At 41.1% G+C, this 22,343-nt stretch overlaps 1 protein-coding gene across 1 annotated transcript in view; it reads left to right on the plus strand.

Annotated features, from left to right (window-relative positions):
- DYNC1LI1 (dynein cytoplasmic 1 light intermediate chain 1) overlaps positions 1-22,343 on the plus strand; it is a 354,482-nt gene that overhangs the window by 319,655 nt on the left and 12,484 nt on the right. The window contains exons 4-6 of the mRNA XM_050779400.1: positions 14,926-15,042; positions 15,784-16,014; positions 19,736-19,905. Coding sequence (XP_050635357.1) covers positions 14,926-15,042; positions 15,784-16,014; positions 19,736-19,905 — 518 coding nt within the window. The remainder of the gene's footprint in view (positions 1-14,925; positions 15,043-15,783; positions 16,015-19,735; positions 19,906-22,343) is intronic.

The following is a 22,343-nucleotide window of genomic DNA, read 5'->3' on the forward strand; positions in this document are numbered from 1 at the left end:
CCTGGGCAACACAGCGCGACCCTGTCTTTAAAAAAAAGAAGTAGTAATGGATGATAATAGTAAAGCATTTTAAATCCATCACTATAGAGATGGTCTGATCTTACTCTCCTCCATTTAGAAGTTGGGGAACAAATGGAATTATCTGACCAGGTTTGCACAATCAATAATGACAGTGTTGCAGTTAGAAGTCACATTTCTAAGTCTTCACAGTTCTAATCTGTTAATTGTTATTATTTTTTGAGACGGAGTTGCGCTCTTGTTGCCCAGGCTCGAGTGCAGTGGCACGATCTTGGCTCGTCGCAGCCTCTGCCTCCACAATCTCGGCTCACTGCAGCCTCTGCCTCCTGGGTTCAAGCGATTCTCCTGCCTCAGCCCTCCTAAGTAGCTGGGATTACAGGCATGCACCACCACGCCCGGCTAATTTTGTATTTTTAGTAGAGACAGGGTTTCTCCATGTTGGTCAGGCTGGACTCAAACTCCCAACCTCAGGTGATCAGCCCACCTAGGCCTCCCAAAGTGCTGGGATTACAGGCGTGAGCCACCGTACCCAGCCCCCTGTTAATTGTTATTATAAAGTTGATGGAGATTAAGTTCTATTGTTGAGTTAGAGATCTGTCAGGGGGATAAAACAGTATAACCCTGTACTGTTTTGGTGACCATGTATGGAATTTGAGGAGTTTTTTTTTTTGTTTTTTACATTTTTAAAGAGATGGAGGAATAAAACAAAAATGTGTAACAGAGACCTATGTGGCCTGAGAAGCTTAAAATATTTGCTGTCTAGTGCTTTACAGAAAACGTTTTCTAGCACCTGCATGTAGACATGAAAATAGCTTTATTATAATAGTATTGCTTTTATGAAATTTTTGTTGTTGTTGTTTGAGACAGAGTCTTGGCTCTGTTGCCCAGGCTGGAGAGCAGTGGTGCAATCACAGCTCACTACAGCCTCAGCCTCCTGGGGTCAGGTGATCCTCCCACCTCAGCCTCCCGAGTAACTGGGGCTATAGGTGTGTGCCACCATGCCCACCTAATCTTTGTATTTTTTTGTAGAGATGGGGTTTTGCCATGTTGCTCAGGCTGTAATGAAATGATTTGTTTTTTTAAATATGCCCTCTTTAGGAAAATCTAGTATATAAACTTGCAAATTTAGATAAAATCTTCAGAAAGTAATTTTAGCATCATCACCTAAAGGGTTTTTTATGGAAGGGCTTTCATCCAGTCTTTGAACAGGAACTCTACTTGTGTAATTGTATGTTTACACATCATTAACTATTTGGCTGGCAGTCTTACAACTGATGTGTCTGTTTCACTGCCAGCTGAAGGCCAAGGAACTGAAGATAAGTAGCTGGATTATTTCAAGCATTGTTTGAAACCCCTTTTCTATACTTGCCACTTTAAAGGTGTAGAATAATGGTGTAGAATAAGGTAAATTTTTTTTTGTTTTATTTTACTGGAGCTATTAGGTGTGTTGTTTTCTCCAAACAATAACTTATAATTTGGTGACTTAATTTTTTAAATTGCTTGTCATTAAGCATTTTTAAATTTTTATTATTTATTTTATTTTTATTTCTTTTTTTGAGACAGAGTCTTGCTCTCATTGCCCAGGCTGGAGTGCAGTGGCACAATCTCGACTCACTGCAACCTCCGCCTCCCGATTCAAGCGATTCTCCTGCCTCAGCCTCCCAGGTAGCTGGGATTACAAAGTGCCCACTACCATGCCCAGCTAATGTTTTTTTTTTTTTGTATTTTTTTTTTTTTGAGACGGAGTCTTGCTCTGTTGCCCAGGCTGGAGTGCAGTGGCCGGATCTCAGCTCACTGCAAGCTCTGCCTCCTGGGTTTATGCCATTCTCCTGCCTCAGCCTCCTGAGTAGCTAGGACTACAGGCGCCCGCCACCTCAGCCGGCTAGTTTTTTTTGTATTTTTTTAGTAGAGACAGGGTTTCACGGGGTTAGCCAGGATGGTCGCGATCTCCTGACTTCGTGATCCGCCCGTCTCGGCCTCCCAAAGTGCTGAGATTACAGGCTTGAGCCACCGCGCCCGGCCTTTTTTTTGTATTTTTAATAGAGCTAGGGTTTTGCCATGTTGGCCAGGCTGGTCTCAAACTTCTGACCTCAGGTGATCCACCCGCCTCGGCCTCCCAGAGTGTTAGAATTACAGGCCTAAGCCACCGTGCCCAGCCAAGCATGATTTTTAAACATATCAATGTCAAAGGGCAGGCATCCTGAACTTTAGAATGTTTTATCCTTCTAATTGTATAGGTGAATAAAGAGAAGAGGGTTCATGATGGAGTTTTTAGTATCTTCAAACATTGTGCAGCTTGGTTGTGGCAAGGCAGCTAAGGACTAACCCTCGGTCCAATGGCTAGAAAAAGTTTTCCTAAGTTAGTGAAGGAGGAATGTATTATGAGCTTACACTATTAGTTGATCTGTTATTGATGAGAGGTGGCCATTTGAGTTTTATATATATGACTAATGAATGTGATAAATGGCCAGGAAAAGCATATTTATGAAGTATATTATGAAAATAGAGACTGTGGTTGGAATCAAGAAATAGGAAAGTTTGGGCCAGATGCCCTGGCTCATGACTGTAATCATAACATTTTGGGAGATTGAAGTGGGAGGATTGCTTGAGTTCAAGACCAGCCTGGTTAACATAGGGAGACCGCATCTCTACAAAAAATTAAAAAATTAGCCAGGCATGGTGGCACACCCCTGTAGTCCTGATTACTCAAGCTGAGGTGGGGTGATTGCTTGAGCCCGGGAGGTTGAGGCTGCAGTGAGCCATAATTGCACACTGTACCCCAGCTTGGGTGACATAATGAGACCCTGTCTCAAAACAAAGAAACAAGAAACCCACAAAGCAACAAAAAGAATATGAAGGTTGGTGAAAAGGCTATACATAAGATGTAGTTTCTGTTTTTGGTGAGCAAGCAATCTCCTTAAAAGCAAAGACTTTATATCTTGCTGACTGTTACTCGTTGAATGAGGGGCAGACCTGACACACTTATAGACTGCTGGAGGAAACACATGTATAAGATGACCCTCTGCAGTACAGTGTGCTAGAAGTCTGCAGTGGGCTATTCAGAGCACAGAGAGGGCACTTAACCAAACACGTGGAGTCAAAGAAAGCTTCCTCGAGACCAGAAGAAGATAGCGTTCTCCCAGGTGAGGGGAAGGGAAGAGTATTCCAAGAGGAGTGATGGCATATGTGAAGGTGTAGAGTTGGGAGAGAATGAGGCCTCTGACTAGAAGTTCCTGAAAGAAATTGTGTGTCTAGAGCCTAGCATGTTGGTAGGGGACACAGTGAGCAATGAGCAGGAAAGATAAGGGAGCTTTTTGTAAGAATGTTGACCTTTACATTTTGCCCTTTACCTGTAAGAACAGTAGGAAGACCTGACAGGTTTTTTTCTCACATCTTATGAAAATTCCAAACATACAGAAAAGTTGAAGGGATTTTACAGTTAATACTCATATATCTCAACCTAGATTCTACCATTAACATTTAATTACATTTGCTTTATCTCATGTGTCCTGTTCTATTACCCATTTTTTAAAAATGCATTTCGAAGTAAGTTGCAGATATCAGTGCACTTTCCTCTAAATACTTCAGCATATGTATCGTCAACTAGAATGCCCTGATGAAGGGTCTTAAGAGGGAGAGTGGCATGATGAGATTGGTTCAGGAAGATCACTCAGCTGCAGGATGGGAATGGATTGGGGGGTGGTATATACTTACTGAATGCTCACTTTTAAGTGGTGTGTTAATAGAATGAGGAGAAGAGAACTGGGAGGAGGCCGTGTGTTAAGCTTTGTGCCTAAAGACATAAAAAGAGAAAAACAGTTTAACAAACAATATAATTGGAAGATGTGTATAACCCTAGAACAAGACTGCATCTTTGCAGATACCTCAGATCAGATTCCTGGAAAATAGGAGATAAAAAATGGGATTTTGTTTACAGAATCTTTGTCTTCTTTAGCTTTTTAGACCTTTTATAAAACAGATCTGTTTTCAAATGTTGCATTTGCCATCAAGACAAATTATGTCAGACTGCATTTAGGTGTAAAGAAAGTGAAAGCTACATAATCCCCTGAGGGGTCTTAAGAGGATTTTGAATTGAAGCTTAAGATGTATGAAAAGAAGAAGTGGCCTTAAAATGTTTATAAAACATGAATGTTCAATTTTCAATTACCAGGACCTGATGAGATGGCTCATGCCATAATCCCAGCACTTTGGGAGGCTGAGGTGGGCGGATCACTTGAGGCCAGGAGTTCGAGACCGCCTGGGCAACATGGTGAAACCCCGTCTCTACTACAACCACAAAAAGTAGCCAGGCATGGTGGCGTGCACCTGTAGTCCCAGCTGCTTGAGAGTCTGAGGCAGGAGAGTCGCTTTAACCCGGGAGGCGGAGGTTGCAGTGAGCCAAGATTGCACCATTGCACTTCATCCTGGGTGACAAAGTGAGACTCAAAAAAAAAAAAAAAAAAAATCAAAAATTTCAATTACCAGATGTTATTAAAGTTGATAAGTGAGAGAGGAGGAAGAGTGGTTGATAGAAATTTTGCTCCCAGAAAGATTTTGTTTCAATAAATAAAATGCTTCCTGAAACATTTTAAGAACCTTCTTCCTGCCAAAGCACTGTGTGAGGTGGTCAGAATATTCTTGGAAATAAGTTTTTGTTTTTTCCTTATTCTGTTTACCCTAAGAGCTAAAGGGAGTTGTACCCTTGCAGAGGTTGACCTGAATTCTCTTCGGAGGCATGGAATATTCTATGCTACCACCAATCTTTGTGACTATAGCCTTGGCCTCAGTTTCCCCATTTGTAAGAAGCGGGAATTTATTACAGTTCCTTGTAGCCCCAAAATGCTGTGTTTATGAAATGTTATTGATTCTCAATGTGACCATTTCTAATTTGTTACAAGAAGTGAGAAATTTTGAAATCACAGGGTGGGGAAATAATCTGAAACTACCATGTTTAACATACTACGTTTATTTGACCATATGCTCTTTCCTTTTTCAAATTTTATGTTGTAAAGTTTACTTAAAACACATTACAAAGTACTGAATGTTAAGAGGAGTAGCTGTCATTTAAAATTCTAGCAGAGAAAAAACTATCAGCATAGTAAAACAAACTTCTGGTACTTCAAGTTAGATTCAGAAGACTAGGAACATATCCACCTGTCACTCAGAGGAAGTCCACAGAGAAGAATGCATTAATTCATTTTTCTTTCTCTTCTGAAAATAGCAGTGACTCTTGGAAGTGGAGATAACTGTTTTCTTCAGTGAGTCATGATACAAAATATAAAAACAGTCTTTGTTGTCGTCGTTGTTGTTGTTACATAGATTAGAGATTTCTGTGTTGCCCAGGCTGGCCTCAAATGCCTAGCCTTGCCCTCTTATGCACCAGGACAATAGCCCTGAGCCACCACGGCTGCCAAACAGTCTTGCTTTAATGGTCTCTAAAGACATCAGCACTGTTGAGTATTAGGAAGAGTGTGCCTTGGCATTAAATTCCTATGAATTTAGACCTAGCTCTGTCATTTCCTACCTGTGTGAACTTGGATAAGGTACTTAACTGAGCCTCAGTATCCTACCTGCCAGATGGGAGATAATCACACCCCTCAGAGTTGTTGTGTTAGTTATTGTTGGCAGGATACTCTTGCAGATAGGCACTCTGTAAGTGTTCACTGCTGTATGCTGCTTGCTGCTTCTGTAGAGAGGGAAGTGGGAACACTAGTGGCTCCATTTGACTAAGGTATGGGCAAAGGGACATAATTCTAGTCTTTAATTTTTATTGTATGGAAACATGTTGACTTCATCCTTTTTCTGTCCTAGTTTTTCAGGCCTTTGCATTTCAAACTCGTTAATATATAATATAGTTTTAAAATAATCTCAAAGTAGGTAAGGGGACAAAATTTGTATCCTGCATTCAAGGATTTGTGAAACAGATCAATTTTTGGCTGCAACTGAATTGATAGCACTTTTTTATGGTTTGGTTTTGGTTTTTTGTTTTTGTTTTTGATATAAGTGTCTCACTCTGCTTCCCAGGCTGGAGTGTAGTGGCATGATCACAGCTTACTGCAGCTTTGATTCTCCCATGCCTGAGCTATCCTCCCACCTCAGCCTCCTGAGTAGCTGGGACCACAGGTGTGCACCACCACACCTGGCCAATTTTTCTTTTTTTTTTTTTTTTGTAGATAGAGGATCTCCCTATCTTGACTAGACGGGCCCTGAGCTGCTGGGTTCAAGTGATCCTCTTGCCTTGGCCTTCCAAAATGCTGAGGTCCATGCCCAGCCAATAGCACTTTTTGTTGTTTGAGACAAGATGTGTCAGTGGCTGCTCTGTAGGAGGCTTAGAAGTATACATTTTAGGCTGGGTGCTGTGGCTTATGCCTGTAATCCCAGTATGTCTGGAATTGGTGGGTTCTTGGTCTCGCTGACTTCAAGAATGAAGCCGCGGACCCTCGCGGTGAGTGTTACAGTTCTTAAAGATGGTGTGTCCGGAGTTTGTTCCTTCAGACGGTCAGATGTGTCTGGAGCTTCTTCCTTCTAGTGGGTTCGTGGTCTCGCCGACAGGGGTGAAGCTGCAGACCTTTGCAGTGAGTGTTACAGCTCTTAAAGGCGGTGTGTCTGGAGTTGTTCGTTCTTCCCGGTGGGTTTGTGGTCTCGCTGGCTTCAGGAGTGAAGCTGCAGATCTTCCTGGTGAGTGTTACGGCTCATAAAGGCGGTGTGGACCCAAAGAGTGAGCAGCAGCAAGATTTATTGCAAAGAGCGAAAGAACGAAGCTTCCACAGTGTGGAAGGGGTTCTGAGCGGGTTGCCACCGCTGTCTGGGGCATCCTGCTTTTATTCCCTTATCCGACCCCACCGATATCCTGCTGATTGGTCCATTTTACAGAGAGCTGATTGGTCTATTTTACAGAGAGCTGGTTAGTCTATTTTACAGAGAGCTGATTGGTCCATTTTGACAGAGTGCTGATTGGTGTGTTTACAATCCCTGAGCTAGACACAGAGTACTGATTGGTGCATTTACAATCCTCTAGCTAGACATAAAAGTTCTCCAAGTCCCCACTAGGTTAGCTAGATACAAAGTACTGATTGGTGTATTTACAAACCCTGAGCTAGACGCAGAGTGTTGATTGGTGCGTTTACAATCCTTTAGCTAGACACAGAGTGGTAGACAGAAAAGTTCTCCAAGTCCCCACTAGATTAGCTAGATACAGAGTGCTGATTGGTGTATTTACAAACCCTGAGCTAGACACAGAGTGCTGATTGGTGTGTTTACAATCCTTTAGCTGGACATAAAAGTTCTCCAAGTCCCCACCAGGTTAGCTAGATACAGAGTACTGATTGGTGCATTTACAGTCCGTTAGCTAGACATAAAGGTTCTCCAAGTTCCCCACTAGACTCAGGAGCTCAGCTGGCTTCACCCAGTGTCTCCCCCACCAGGGCTGCAGGCCAAGCTGCAAGCCCATCATGTGCCATGTGCCTGCACTCCTCAGCCCCTGGGCGGTTGATGGGACTGAGCTCTGCGGAGGAGGTGGAGGCGCTTCTCAGGGAGGCTCGGACTGCAAGGGAGCCCACCGTGTGGGGGCGGTTGGGGCATGGTGGGCTTTAGGTCCCGAACCCTGCCCCGCAGGGAGGCAGCAGAGGCCCGGCGAGAACTCGAGCACAGCGCTGGCAGGTGAGCACTGCTGGGGGATCTGGTGCACCCACCACAACTGGGCCCTGGTGCTAAGCCCCTCACTGTCCTGGGCTGGTGGTGCCGGCTGGCCGCACCGAGTGTGGGGCCCGGAGCCCGCACCTGCGGGAACTCGTGGTGGCCTGTGAGCTCCGCCTACAGCCCCGGTTCCGCCGGCTTCTCTCCCTCCACACCTCCCCACAAGCAGAGAGAGCTGGCTCCAGCCTCGGCCAGCCCAGAGAGGGGCTCCCACAGTGCAGTGGTGGGCTGAAGGGCTCCTCAGGCGCCGCCAGAGTGGACGCCGATGCTGAAGAGGTGCTGAAGAGTGAGGGCTGCGAGCACATTGTCACCTCTCACCAGCACTTTGAGAAGCTGAGGCAGGCAGATCACGAGATCAAGAGATCCTGGCCAACGTGGTGAAACCCGGTCTCTACTAAAAATACAAAAACTAGCTGGGCATGGTGGGTGTGCCTGTAGTCCCAGCTACTCAGGAGGCTGAGGCAGGAGAATTACTTGAATCTGGGAGGCGGAGGTTGCAGTGAGCCAAGATTGCGCCCCTGTACTCCAGCCTGGCAAGAGAGGGAGACTCCATCTCAACAACAACAACAACAAAGTATACATTTTGCTGTGAAAGGAGCAGAGTTTATAGGCACGTTTGTCACATGTACTTTTTAGGTACTAGGGATGCAGCAGTGAACAAAATAGAAACGCCTGTTTTTCTGGGGCTTGCTTTTGAGGTTGGGGGAGACTAAGTAAAATACATAGTAACAGTATGTTCAGTGGAAAAAAATAAAACAAGAAATAAAGAATGTTGGGAGGTTGTAATTGTAAATGAGATGGGGGAAGAAAAGGTGGAGGTCTCAGTGACTCATGCTTGTAATCCCAGTGCTTGGGAGGCTAAGCGGGAGGAATGCTTGAGGCCAGGAGTTTGAGACCAGCCTGGGCAACGTAGCGAGACCCTGTTTTAAAAATGAATGAATGAATGAAGAAAGGTAACAGAGTGAGGCCTGTCTCTAAAATGAATGAATGAATGAATAGTAAATGGTTGTTTGTAAGAAGGAATGAATGAATGGAGGTGGTCAGGGAGGCCTACCTGAGGAGGTGATATTTGAGGGAAGGCAAAAAGGAGTTTAGGCAGCATGCAGATATCTGAAGGAACTTTGTTCTAAGTGGAGGGAATAGTGGATATAAAGGCTTTGAGGTTGGACTCTTATATTAATTATGTAAGTCAATGTTTTGGGGGAAGTGGCAAGATGATGATAATGCTTTGTGCATATTGAAATGTGAGGTATTCATGGGACATCCAGTAGTAATGACTAGTAAGCAGTTCAGGAGAAGCTGATCCTTGAAGGAAGTCTGTGGGGTCACCAGATTTTAGGTGGAATTGAAGTCAGGGATTTGCAGAGCCTCTGGGAATTACATATACAGTGAGAAGAGCAGAGGACTGAGGAACGAACCCTAGGTAACAAATGTTGGGTAGGGATAGAAGAGCAGTCTGCAAAAAGACTTAGGACCAAACACTTCAGAGGCAGCTGGAAAAGAGGATGGTGTTTCTGAAGTTATAGCCAGGCAGTCTTCTCTGACTTCTGTGTCTGCCTTTTCTCTGCCAACTCCCAACCAAAACAGCCTTTGAGTATAGTTGTCTCTGCCTCCATACCTTAGATCAGAACTACCTCATTTTTTGCTAGGACTCCATTAATAGTCTGTTGTCTAGTCTCTTTACTCCTTAACTTATTCTTGTCAGTCATTCTTCCACACTTTTCCATAGTAGTCTTTCTAAAGTACCTAAACTGTGCCAGTGGTTCCTCATTTTCAGAATAGTTTGACCTTGTCAGCCTGGTATAAGATGCCCTTCATGATCTGGCCTCTGTTTGTTTTCACCTTTTGTTTCCTTTCCCCTTCACATCCTAAATTTCATGCATTCAAATTATTTGTCCTTCCTAGAAGGACACTTCTTTGCTTCTGGGTCTCTGTACGTGGTTTTCTCCTGTGTTCTTACTTCCTGGAATGACAAACTCTCCATGGTTCATTAACCATACAAGATTTGGCTTAATTGTTACCTTTTCTGCAAAGACTTCTGACTTCCAAGCAAAACCAGGCTCTTCCCTCTGGGCTGACTTCCTGATTTGTTGCATATCTCTGGTGTAGTCCTAATGACAGTATCTTGAAACTGTTTCCTATTTGTTATCCCCTTCCAATTTATGAGCTCTTAGAGGACAACAAGGTTGATATAAGGATCTTCACATTCTTAGTGTATGGCTTAGTGTAATAAATGTCTAATGCAGTGGTTTTCTTTTTTTTTGTTTAATTTGCTGTTAATTTTTTTTTTTTTTTGGAATTTAAAAACAGATAGAGATGGGATCTCACTTGATCGCCCAGGCTGGTCTTGAACTCCTGGGCTCAAGTGATCTTCCTGCCTCGGCTCCCAAAGTGCTGGGTTTGCAGGCATGAGCCACCACATCCAGCCATGGAGTGGTTTTCAGTGTGGCCTCTGTACCAGTGGCATCAGCATCTCTGGAAACTTGTTAGAAATGCAGATTCTTAGGCCCCACTCAGTATTTACTGGATTAGAAACTAAGGGGGTGGGCCCCAGTAATCTGTGTTTTAACAAACTTCTCAGGTGATTCTGATACCTTATAACAAATCCTGCAGGTAATTCTGATAGTTCTAATAGTTAGAAAATTATTAAATCGTCCAGTGAAATGAATGATTGACAACATTCACAGAGAGGAATAAACTCTGATCTCATGATAAGTGAAGGAGAACCCTTCCACTTGTGTTCAGTCTTTAGAAAAAGGAAACAGCCATGCCTTAGTGATGGCTGCAAGAGCTTAAAATAGTGAGCATATATAGTTACATTGACAGTTTTGTTTGTTCGTTTGTTTTGAGATGGAGTTTCGCTTTTGTTGCCCAGGCTGGGGTGCAATGGTGCTATCTCAGCTCACTGCAACCTCCGCCTCCCTGGTTCAAGCGATTCTCCTGCCTCAGTCTCCCGAATAGCTGGGATTACAGTCATGCACCACCATACCTGGCTAATTTTGTATTTTTAGTAGAAACGGGGTTTCTCCATCTTGGTCAGGCTGGTCTCAAACTCCTGACCTCAGGTGATCCACCCGCCTCGGCCTCCCAAAGTGCTGGGATTACAGGCGTGAGCCACCGTGCCTGGCCAACCGTATTTTGGCTCAAAATCTGTTCTGAATCTACTGACTTAAACCTTTACAGATCAAAAGGAAGACACAAGCTTGTTATTGAAAAATTACCCATAATATCACCATCAGAGATAACCAAATTATCAATAATTATTTCTAGGTAATATGGTTTCTATTATTTTGCTTAGATTTGTGAGATTTTCTGCAGTATGTATTTTTTATTTGGAAACCTTTAAGTAATTTCAAATGTTAATATTTTAAGAAATAAGTTGAAATAAACTCATCTGAAGTTTTTACCCTTATGAAGATATCTTTTCACTTTTTTAAAACTGACAAAAATTGTGTTTATTGTGTACAATATGTTTTGAAATGTGTGTACATTGTGGAATGGCTCAATCAAACTAGTGTCTTTTCATTTTCTAACATTTAAAGTGAGAATTAAAGAAATAAGATAGATCCTGGGTCATATTATATGTAGTTTTACTTAACTGATTACTGCTTATTTTATGGATCTGTGTATGCTTTACAAAATACTTACTGAACATTGTGTTGTTCAATAAGCTTCTGTTATAAGGCTGGGCACTAGGTTTTTACTTACAGTGCAAAACATTGTTTTTGTGGGATAATCCAAATTAAGTTGATATCATGTTAACTTAGAGGATTTCTTTCAGGAAAGTAGCCTGTCATAAGAGTAAAAACTTTAAGAAATCTTGATTCTTTTCCTAGTTCTAGAACAGATTCAGGCTCCTTTTGAAAGAAGATCTTCATAGATCTTTTCACATGGTGATTTAAATTAGTTTTATTATATAAAGTCTAATGCTTGTGTCTACTGAGGCAACTAGATATACTTTTTTTTTTTGGCTTATGGTTCCCAAATAACTCCAAACCCCAAAATTATAAATTAAATGTACTTATAAATTAAATGCCATAGAAACTCTACTAATTTATATAAGTACTTATAAAATTAAATGCCATAGAAACTGTAGAACTTGATAAAATTCAAATTAGCAACATTAATATAACAACTGATGTTTTGCTGAAATTAAATGCCAGTGTTGGGTTTAGTAATAGAAAGAAATATTTTTATATTTTATTTTTTACTGGTTATTATTTTCATTTTAAGCATTTTAGACATGATCATTATGGGAATCATTGTCATCATAGATATTACTGTTTTTAAACCTAATCTGTTTTGTTGATTGGCCAGTTTAATGGCACATTGTAAAGATAGTACTGAAAAATACTAATTTAATGTCAAATTCTTTTTTTAAATTAGGTTAAATTGTATGTATTTACAGGACATGAAGTTTTGGAATATATATGTGTGTTATGGAATGGCTTAATCAAGCTAATTAATATATATATTACCTCACATAGTTGTCATTGTTGTGAGAACACTTAAAATCTAATCTCTTGGCATTTTTCAGTACAGTATATTGCTAATAACTATAGTCACCATGTTGTACAATAGGTCTCTTGAAGGTATTCCTCCTGTCTAACTGAAATTTTGTAACCTTTGACCAACATCTTATCTCCCCAACTCCCTCCTCCACCATGGCCCCAGTCCCTGGTAACTACCATTGTGTTCTCAGCTTCTGTAAGATCAACTTTTTAAGGTTGCACGTATGAGTGAAATAATGGAGTATTTGCTTTTCGGTGCCTGGCTTGTTTCATTTAACACAGCAGTCCCCAGTCTTTTTGGCACCAGAGACTGACTTCATAGAAGACAGTTTTTCCATGGACTGGGTGGTGATGTTTCAGGATGAAACTCTTTCACCTCAGATCATCAGGCATTAGTTAGATTCTCCTAAGAAGCATGCAGCCTTGATCCCCAGGTGTGCGCAGTTCACATTAGGGTTTGGGCTCCTATGGGAATCTAATGCCAGCACTGCTGATCTGACAGGAGGCGGAGCTCAGCAGTAATGCTGTTGGCTCACCTCCTGCCATGTGGCCTGGTTCCTAACAGGCCACAGACTGGTACCTGTCCACAGCCCAGGGGGTTGGGGCCCCCTGATTTAACATAATGAAGAACCTTCCAGGTTCATTCATATTGTTGCATATCATGGAAATTCTTTCCTCCTTTGAGGCTAAATAGTATTGCATTTTGGGTATGTGTGTATATAATATATATGTGTGTATATATTATATGTACATATACACACATACACATACCAGATTTTCCATATCTATTCATTTGTTGATGGAGTTGATGGACAATTAGGTTGATACCATATCTTGGCTATTGTGAATAATGCTGCAGTGAACATTGGGAGTACAGATATTCTCTTTAATATATTTACTTCCTTTGGATTTCTTACTGTCACCTTTTTTATTGCCTATGTAAAGGTACAGTTATTACTATGAAGTATTAGAAAATGCTTCATAAAAAGAACCAGTCTGCCCAGTGCAATTGAATATGGAATTGACTGCTCTGGGATACTTTGAATTTGGCGTGCCTGTGTGTTGACTCTCTTTTCTGTTCTGTCTGCTTCACTTGGCTTCCCCTTGGCCCCAGCAGGATTATAAACACCATTGCAGAGGTGGGCACTGCAATCTTGTGGCAGCATTCAGATACAAAGACCTAAGACGTATTTTTTTTTAGCTTAACATGAAAATGAAGACAATTTTTAAATTCAGAGAACTCATAAATCTGCAGGCATAAGTCCTTAGATCCAAGCAACTCCAGTTTTATATCTATAAATACTATTACTATGATTCTAACAAGTCCATGAACAGTAACATATAAGTAGCATTTAAATACTCACAATATAAAAAAGCACTCACCAAAACATTGAACAGCTAGCCTAGTTTTGTTTTGTTTTGAGACGGAGCCTCGCTCTGTCGCCCAGGCTGGAGTGCAGTGGCGCGATCTTGGCTCACTGCAACCTCCACCTCCTGGATTCAAGCAATTCTCCTGCCTCAGCCTCCTGAGTGGCTGGGATTACAGGTGCACGCCACTGTGCCCGGCTAATTTTTTGTATTTTTAGTAGAGATGGGGTTTCATCATGCTGCAAGGCTGGTCTCGAACTCCTGACCTCGTGATCCACCTGCCTTGGCCTCCCAAAGTGCTAGGATTACAGGCGTGAGCCACCGCGCCTGGCCTAGTTAGCCTAGTTTTAAACCTTTTTTAAAAAATACTTGTGTCAAGTTTAAATCACGTGATTTTCTGCCATTAACACTTTTAAGTCTATTTTTAATTTTTGTCTGTTGTACATTCCCCCTACACTTTTTCTTGCCCAGTTTTTTATCCCCATTTTCTCCCCATCTCTCCTGCTATGTATTTATTATGGCTTCATGGTTCTGGTAAGGGTCACAGTTCCCTGTCCTGATGTACAGGGAACTGATTGATGCACCGTCCATCCCCCTTCATTGGCCCTTAGGTGGACATATAACTCAAACTGGGCCAATTAAGAGTCTTTAACTGAGGTTCTTCAGACTGAAAGCCAAGAGTAAGAGTCTTTTGTTCCTTGTGGATTAAACTGGGATGACATGAGAGTGGAAATTCCTGAAACCTAAGGTGTTTCACTTTACCTTCTCATCTCCTGAAAATTATCCATAGAGGAAGTCATTTGCAATAGGATAGGACAAGATTTAACAAGACCGGGAGAGAGAATCCTGGTCGTGATGGAGTCTGCATCTTTATCTCTTTTTTTTTTTCTTCAGACAGAGCCTCACTTTGTTGCCCAGCCTGGAGTACAGTGGCACAATCTTGGCTCACTGCAACCTCTGCCTCCCAGGTTTAAGCAATTCTTCTGCCTCAGCCTCCTGAGCAGCTGGAATTACAGGCGTGTGCCACCATGCCTAATTAATTTTTCTACTTTTAGTAGAGATGGGATTTTACCATGTTGGCCAGGCTGTTCTCGAACTCCTGACCTCAGGTGATCCGCCTGCCTCAGCCTCCCAAAGTGCTGGGATTATAGGTGTGAGCCACCGCACCCAGCCAAGTCTGCATCTTTGATACTGTAGCTGCTCCATTATATTTCATCAAATTGTCTTTTTGGTTGAAGCTAGCTCCAGTTGGGTCTTTCACTTGATACTAGAAAGCATCCTTAAATAATCTGTGTTGTAATTTATAAGATGTATCCTTTTTTTTTATATCTAGGTGAAGATGGAGCTGGAAAAACAAGCTTAATAAGAAAAATTCAGGGAATAGAGGAGTATAAGAAAGGAAGAGGACTGGAATATTTGTACTTAAATGTGCATGATGAAGACAGGGATGGTGAGTGTCATTTGTAACATAAATTTCTGAAGTCTGTTGTGAGGTGCACTGCCATTCACATTAGTCTTTGACTTTTTTTTGGGGGGGGGTAATTTTTTACTAGAAGTTCTGTGATGTCATGCTGGTCAAGAAATAGCTATGTTTAGGCATACTTTTATTAATTTGGGATTGGGATTCGTATATGATACTTTTAAGCATCTTAAGCTATCCTGGTGTGCAGATATTTCTTTCCGGCCATACTTGAAGAATCTCAATTTTTCAGCTCATCTTCCCTCAGATAGTGATTGTTTTGTTGACTCCCATTTCACCTTCTAATTTTCTGATAAAAATATTATCTACTTAGCTTTTATCTGTCAGCTATTTTTTCTTCTGTAGATCACTTGCCTTCTCATTTTTGTATATAATATCTTGGTATGCATATCTCTATCTGCTGATGGTAAAAACAAACAAGTTATGCATCCTCTGGTTTTAGATTAAGAAATATGAAGTAGAGGATGCTACAGTGAAGTCATTTTAGGCCTTTAGATAAATTAGAAGATGGCCTAAATAGTTGAACTTTACTGGCAGTTAAGTCATTTTAGGCCTTTAAATAAATTGGTAGATGGCCTACATTGTTGAATTTTGTCAAAGCCAATAGCACATCTCCTGTGGAGATGCACTAAAATACCAAGTGGTACTGTTAGTTGGATGATGAAATTACTTAATCTCGTTGCCTTGGTTACTTTGTTTTGTCTGTTGTAGATCAAACAAGATGTAATGTATGGATCTTAGATGGAGACCTATATCACAAAGGCCTCCTTAAATTTTCACTGGATGCCGTATCTCTGAAGGATACCCTAGTTATGCTGGTTGTTGACATGTCAAAGCCTTGGACTGCTTTGGATTCTTTACAGAAATGGGCAAGTGTTGTTAGAGAACATGTTGACAAACTGAAAATCCCTCCTGAAGAAATGAAACAAATGGAGCAAAAGTGTAAGTAGTCTAGAAATAATAATGTAGGTTTCAAAAACAAAATATCTAGGCTAACTTTAATCATTAGAAATTTTTGACTATGAAAAAGGTTTAATGAAGTAAGCATATTGTAAGTACTTTTTTTTTTTTTGAGACAGAATCTTGTTCTGTCACCCAGGCTGGGGTGCAGTGGCATGATCTTGGCTCACTGCAACCTCTGCCTCCTGGGTTTAAGCTGTTCTCCCTCAGCCTCCTGAGTAGCTGGTATTAGAGGCGCCTGCCACCATGCCCTGCTAATTTTTGTATTTTTAGTAGAGACGGGGTTTCACCATATTGGCTAGGCTGGTCTCGCACTCCTGACCTCATGATCCACCGCCCTCGGCCTCGCAGAGTGCTGGGATTACAGGCGTGAGTCACCGGCCTGGCCTGTAACTACTGTTTTAAAAATTCTGTTTAGATGATGTGCTAGGTTTTAATACAGTTTCAAATTAGAAACATAAGACACAATGGTAAACTGTTTAGTAGAGATGCCTTTTCTCCTTGCCAAAAAGCTGTGTGTGTTCATTTTGGAAAGTAGCTTTGCAGGGTGAAAAAATGGAATCTTTCTTCAGCTGCTCATTTTCAGCAGTTTCATTTTTTAACTAGTAATCTTACTGACCTTGTCAAAATGAAATGTGCCTAGAAAGATGTGGACAGTATACATATAAAGATATTAAAATGGTTTTATGATTTACAAAGTACATATTTTATACATGCTCATGTGAATTGGAGATTTTTATGGGAATTATGAAAATTGTATGAGTCATTTCTAACAGGTTGTAAGCCAGTAACATTTTTTATTTACTTTGTTTAAATTTTTGAGTCAGGGTCCCACACTGTTGCCCAGGCTGAAGTGCAGTGGCACAATCTTGGCTCACTGCAATGTCTGCGCCCCAGGCTCAAGCCATCCCCCAACCTCAGCCTCCCGAGTATCTGGGATTACAGGCACGTACCACCATGCCTGGCTAATTTTTTTATTTTTCGTAGACATAGGGTTTTGCCATGTTGCCCAGGCTGGTCTTGAACTCCTGAGCTCAAGCGATCCACCTTGCTCAGACCCCCAAAGTATGCAGGGATTACAGGCATGAGCCACCACATTCAGCTGCCTGTAATATTTTTTAATGTCACTTAGAGTTCTTCATTTGCCAATATCGTGCTTTGCATAAGAAAATACATAGATGGGCCAGGCATGGCGGCTCACATCTGTAATCCCAGCACTTTGGGAGACTGAAGCAGGTGGATCACGAGGTCAGAAGTTTAAGACCAGCCTGGCCAAGATGGTGAAACCCCGTCTCTACTAAAAATACAAAAAAAAAAAAAAAAAAAAAAAAAAAAAAAAAAAAAAAAAAAAACAGCCCAGCATGGTGGCAGGCACCTGTAAGCCCAGCTACTTGGGAGGCTGAGGCAGAGAATTGCTTGAACCCAGGAGGCAGAGATTGCAGTGAGCTGAGATTGTACCACTGCACTCCAGCCTGGGCGACAGAGCAAGACTCCGTCTCAAAAAAAAAAAAAAAGGAAATACATAGATGAGCTCCTTTGTTGTTATTTACTGACAGTAACTTTTAAAGCGAATTTGACGGCTTGCTGGAATTTATGCGTAAGAAAACAGTAAAACTTGTATGTACTAAATCATTGAAAGAGATGTCTAAATACTTTTAATTTTGTTTGTTTGTTTGTTTACTATTGCCTGTGGAGTTTTTGTTGTTGTTCTTCTCTAAGTCTAGATTTATTCTAGAGTAGTAGTTATTCAACTGTGGTTCCCTGGACCAGCAGCACTAGTATCAGTATAGCTGGGAACATGTCAAAAATACACATTTTTCACTCCCCATCCTAGACCACTGAATTAGAAACTCTTGAGGGTGGAAACAGTAATCTGGGATTTAACAAGCTTTTGAAGTGATTCTGGTGCATGATAAAATTTGGTAGCCACTGTTAGATTACAGCCTCTGATCTTAAGGGTGGTAGTCACCAAGGCTGCTAAGGGTTAATACAGACCCCTGTGTTTCTGGAGGGAACGGTGCCCAACTGTTCGGGATTCCCTATTCCTTGACCCCATGTAAATTCAGAGCAGTTTTCCTCCATATGAGTCAGTCTTCACGATCCAAAGATCTGGCTCATAATTACTTAAAGAGAAAACACACATTTTTTTTCTAAGTAAGTAATAATGTACATTCTTTGTTTTTTGAAAATTGAAAATAGGGCTGGGCGCAGTGGCTCACGCCTGTAATCCCAACATTTTGGGAGGCCAAGGCAGGTGGATCACAAGGTCAGGAGTTCAAGACTAGCCTGGCCGATATGGTGAAACCCTGTCTCTTCTAAAAATACAAAAATGAGCTGGGCGTGGTGGTGGGCACCTGTAGTCCCAGTCCATTGGGAGACTGAGGCAGGAGAATCACTTGAACACAGGAGGTGGGGGTTGCAGTGAGCCGAGGTTGTACCACTGTACTCCAGCCTGGTGACACAGTGAGACTCCATCTCAAAAAAAAAAAGAAAAGAAAAAGAAAATAGCCAGTCACAGTGGCTCACCCCTGTTATCCCAACACTTTGGTTTGCTGAGGTGGGAGGATTGCTTGAGCCCAGAGTTCGAGACCAGCCTGGGCAACATAGTGAGACCCCCAGTCTCTACAAAAATAAAATAAAAAGTTAGCCAGGTGTGGTGGCACATGCCTGTAGCTACTCAGGAGGTTGAGCTAGAAGATCACTTGGGTTAGGGCTATAGTGAGCCATGATTGCACCGCTGCACTCCAGCATGGGTGACAGAGCAAGACCCTGTCTCAAATCAGTAAATCAGTAAATCAAACTTTTGTGTATTTTTCCCAGTATTTTTATTTCTAAGCTGGAATCATACTTTGGCTTTATTTATATCTCTTTTAATGTTACTATTTCCTGCAACATTAAATATTCTTTGAAAACTTGACATTTTATAGTTGTGTATAATTTTTTCTCATATACCATTTTAATCCTATGCTATGGACAGTTTGTTTCCAAATGTGTTTTGCTTTTAAACATGAAGAAAAGAGTTATATGGAAATCCCTGTGTGTGCATGACTGATTGTGCCCTTGAGAATTCCTAGGAGAATAATTACTGAGTCTAAACATACATTTTCAAGTCTCTCATTACGTTCATGTTTACTTTATATTTTTTAGTGACAATTTTGACAACCTTGCAAATAACTCCTAAAAACTGATTGGCACTGGTAATATTTCATTAAGTTGTACCAGGGTTGCAGAATGAGCATGGACCAAGATTGAGCCTAGGTAAAAAAGGAGAGACCTGAGTAAAGGGTTTAGTGAAAGGAGTTAGTATTAGAAAGTCATCTAGGCTGTCTTTTAAATTGTGGGATTTTTTTCTCCCACATTTATTTTTCTTTTATCTGTATAGTGCCTTTTGTGAATTAGAGAAGGTAGAGAGACAAAACCAATTGTGACTTGACCAAAAGAGTTTGCATAAATTGAGCCAGGTCTAGATAGAACCCTACTTTGTAGAGCCATCCCATGCAGTAGTAGTATTCTGCCTCCTAATTATTAATGTGGGTTCGTTGTTTGTATATTCTCTTTGAAATAGGTTTCTCAAACCCTTTTTGTTTTTTCTCTTATACAAGACTAAGTATAAATTGGAGTAAATTTTATCTTTAGATTATGGCAAGAAAAGTTACCTGCTGAAATAAAGCAATTTCTAAATTGTGTTTACTTTGATTTTCAGTGATTAGAGACTTCCAAGAATATGTAGAACCAGGAGAAGACTTCCCAGCTTCTCCCCAGAGAAGAAATACTGCGTCACAAGAGGACAAAGATGACAGTGTAGTTTTACCTCTGGGTGCGGATACACTTACACATAACTTGGGCATTCCAGTACTAGTAGTTTGCACAAAGGTTAGTTTGCTTCCTAGGGATTCTGCTACTGATATTCACTGAGGATGAACAACTGTTTTGTTTTCCAGGTTTTTTGGAGTTAACACATTAGTTCTCCTAGATGATTTTTTGTTAACAAATAATAGTTTAAGGTATTGAATGATATTAACATGTTACTTTTGTGGTCTTAATTATAGTTTCTTTGAAAGAAAATGTTATTTCAAATACTCATGATTGAATCTCATTTTCATAATTCCCATTGAACTTCATTGTATGATCAGTCAGTTTAATAGAAATAATTACAGGTAAAATGATAGTTTATTGGTTTTTATAAACTTGTTTTTCAACTTTTTTTTTTTTTTTTTTTTTGAGACGGAATTTTGCCCTTGTTGCCCAGGCTGGAGCACAATGGCACAATCTTGGCTTACTGCAACCTCCGCTTCCCTGGTTCAAGCAGTCTCCTGCCTCAGCCTCCCCAGTAGCTGGGATTATAGGTGCCCACCACCATTCCCAGCTAATTTTTTGTATTTTTAGTAGAGATGGGCTTTCACCGCGTTGGCCAGGCTGGTCTCAAACTCTTGACCTCAGGTGATCCACCCACCTTGGCCTCCCAAAGTGCTGGGATTACAGGTGTGAGCCACTGCACCCAGCCTCAACACTGAATTTTTATATGTTCTCTAATGTCAGAGGATTATGTACTTTAAAAATAGACTTTTAAACATGTAGCCGTGCTCATTATATGAAGTTGACATGCAGTTATCAAGTGTTTCTGGTTTTTAAAAAGGTTCTGATAGGATCACTATTATCAAAATTATATTATTGGTTATTTCACTGTATATGTTTTGTAATAAAATTAAGTTTCCTTTAAAAATAATTAATAGAAGACCAGGCGCGGTGGCTCAAGCCTGGGAACCTGGAAGGCGGAGCTTGCAGTGATCGTGCCACCGCACTCCAACCTGGGCGACAGAGAGAGACTCTGTCTCAAAAATAAATAAATAATTAATTTAAAAATACTTAATAGATCAGCCGGGCGCGGTGGCTCACACCTGTAATCCCAGCACTTTGGGAGGCCGAGGTGGGCGGATCATGAGGTCAGGAGATCGAGACCATCCTGGCTGACACGGTGAAACCCCATCTCTATTAAAAATACAAAAAATTAGCCAGGCGTGGTGGCGGGTGCCTGTAGTGCCAGCTACTCGAGAGACTGAGGCAGGAGAATGGCATGAACCTGGGAGGCAGAGCTTGCAGTGAGGCGAGATCGTACCACTGCACTCCAGCCTGGGTGACAGAGTGAGACTCTGTCTCAAATAATATTAATAATAATAATAAAAAGATCAAGTTCATGTTCTCCCCGCTTGGTCCTGAGTGTGTGTTTTTACTGTTTGTAAGTCATGGAATAGTTAAGAAAATGACAGAACATAAGTCCTTTTCAGACCTGAAATTAATGCTTTTTAATATGTAAAATTTGCACATATAAAATTAAAGGAGGGTATAGAATTTATTCATTGTTGGAGTAAAATTGATTAAAGTATTTAAAACCTACCTTAGGTTTTACTTTACTACAAAAATGATCCATAACAAAGGAATGGAGTGACAGCATTTAAAATAATTAAGTTAAAGTCTGCCATCTGCTTTCAAGTGGTGGTTCTGGTATAGTTGTTACGTACACCTTTTCTGTAAAACAGTATCTTAAAATCTCACACTGAAATCCTTCTGTGTGATTTGTTTTTTATTTTGTTTTGGTTGGTGAAGAGCTGTTTGTTTACTGGAAGTTGGTTCCGTTTTACAGCACTACATGCCTTATGAAAAGCAGTCTTACTTTCCAAAAGAAAAATGTTAAGCTTAAAGGGTCCGGAATCAGTATCAAGTGAGTCATAGAGTCATAACATTTTCAAACCAGAAGAGATCATCTACTGTATTTCATAAAATCTAAGACACTATCAGATGTATTTCAGTTTATGAACTTTTAAAATGTGTTAGGCATATGGAGAAATGTGTGTTTCCAAAGGGAGAGAAGTATAGTGGTTCAATGCCATCAGTTTAAAGACTCCAGAAATGGAGATTTCAGAGAGACTAAGTTTCTTGTCTTAAGTCCAGATCCTCTGATTTCAGTTAAAATATTTTTATTTTATTTTATTTTATTTTTGATATGGAATCTTGCTCAGTCGCCCAGGCTGGAGTGCAGTGGTGTGATCTTGGCTCATGGCAAGCTCCACCTCCCGGGTTCACACCATTCTCCTGCCTCAGCCTCCCGAGTAGCTGAGACTACAGCCCCCGCCACCACGCCCGGCTAATTTTTTTGTATTTTTAGTAGAGATGGGGTTTCACCGTGTTAGCCAGGATGGTGTTGATCTCCTGACCTTGTGATCCGCCTGCCTCGGCCTCCCAAAGTGCTGGAATTACAGTCGTGAGCCACCGCACCCAGCCTTAAAATATTTTTATTTAATACTAAACCACCA

Source organism: Macaca thibetana, chromosome 2 (genome assembly GCF_024542745.1).
Source record: "Macaca thibetana thibetana isolate TM-01 chromosome 2, ASM2454274v1, whole genome shotgun sequence".
Lineage (NCBI taxonomy): Eukaryota > Metazoa > Chordata > Mammalia > Primates > Cercopithecidae > Macaca > Macaca thibetana.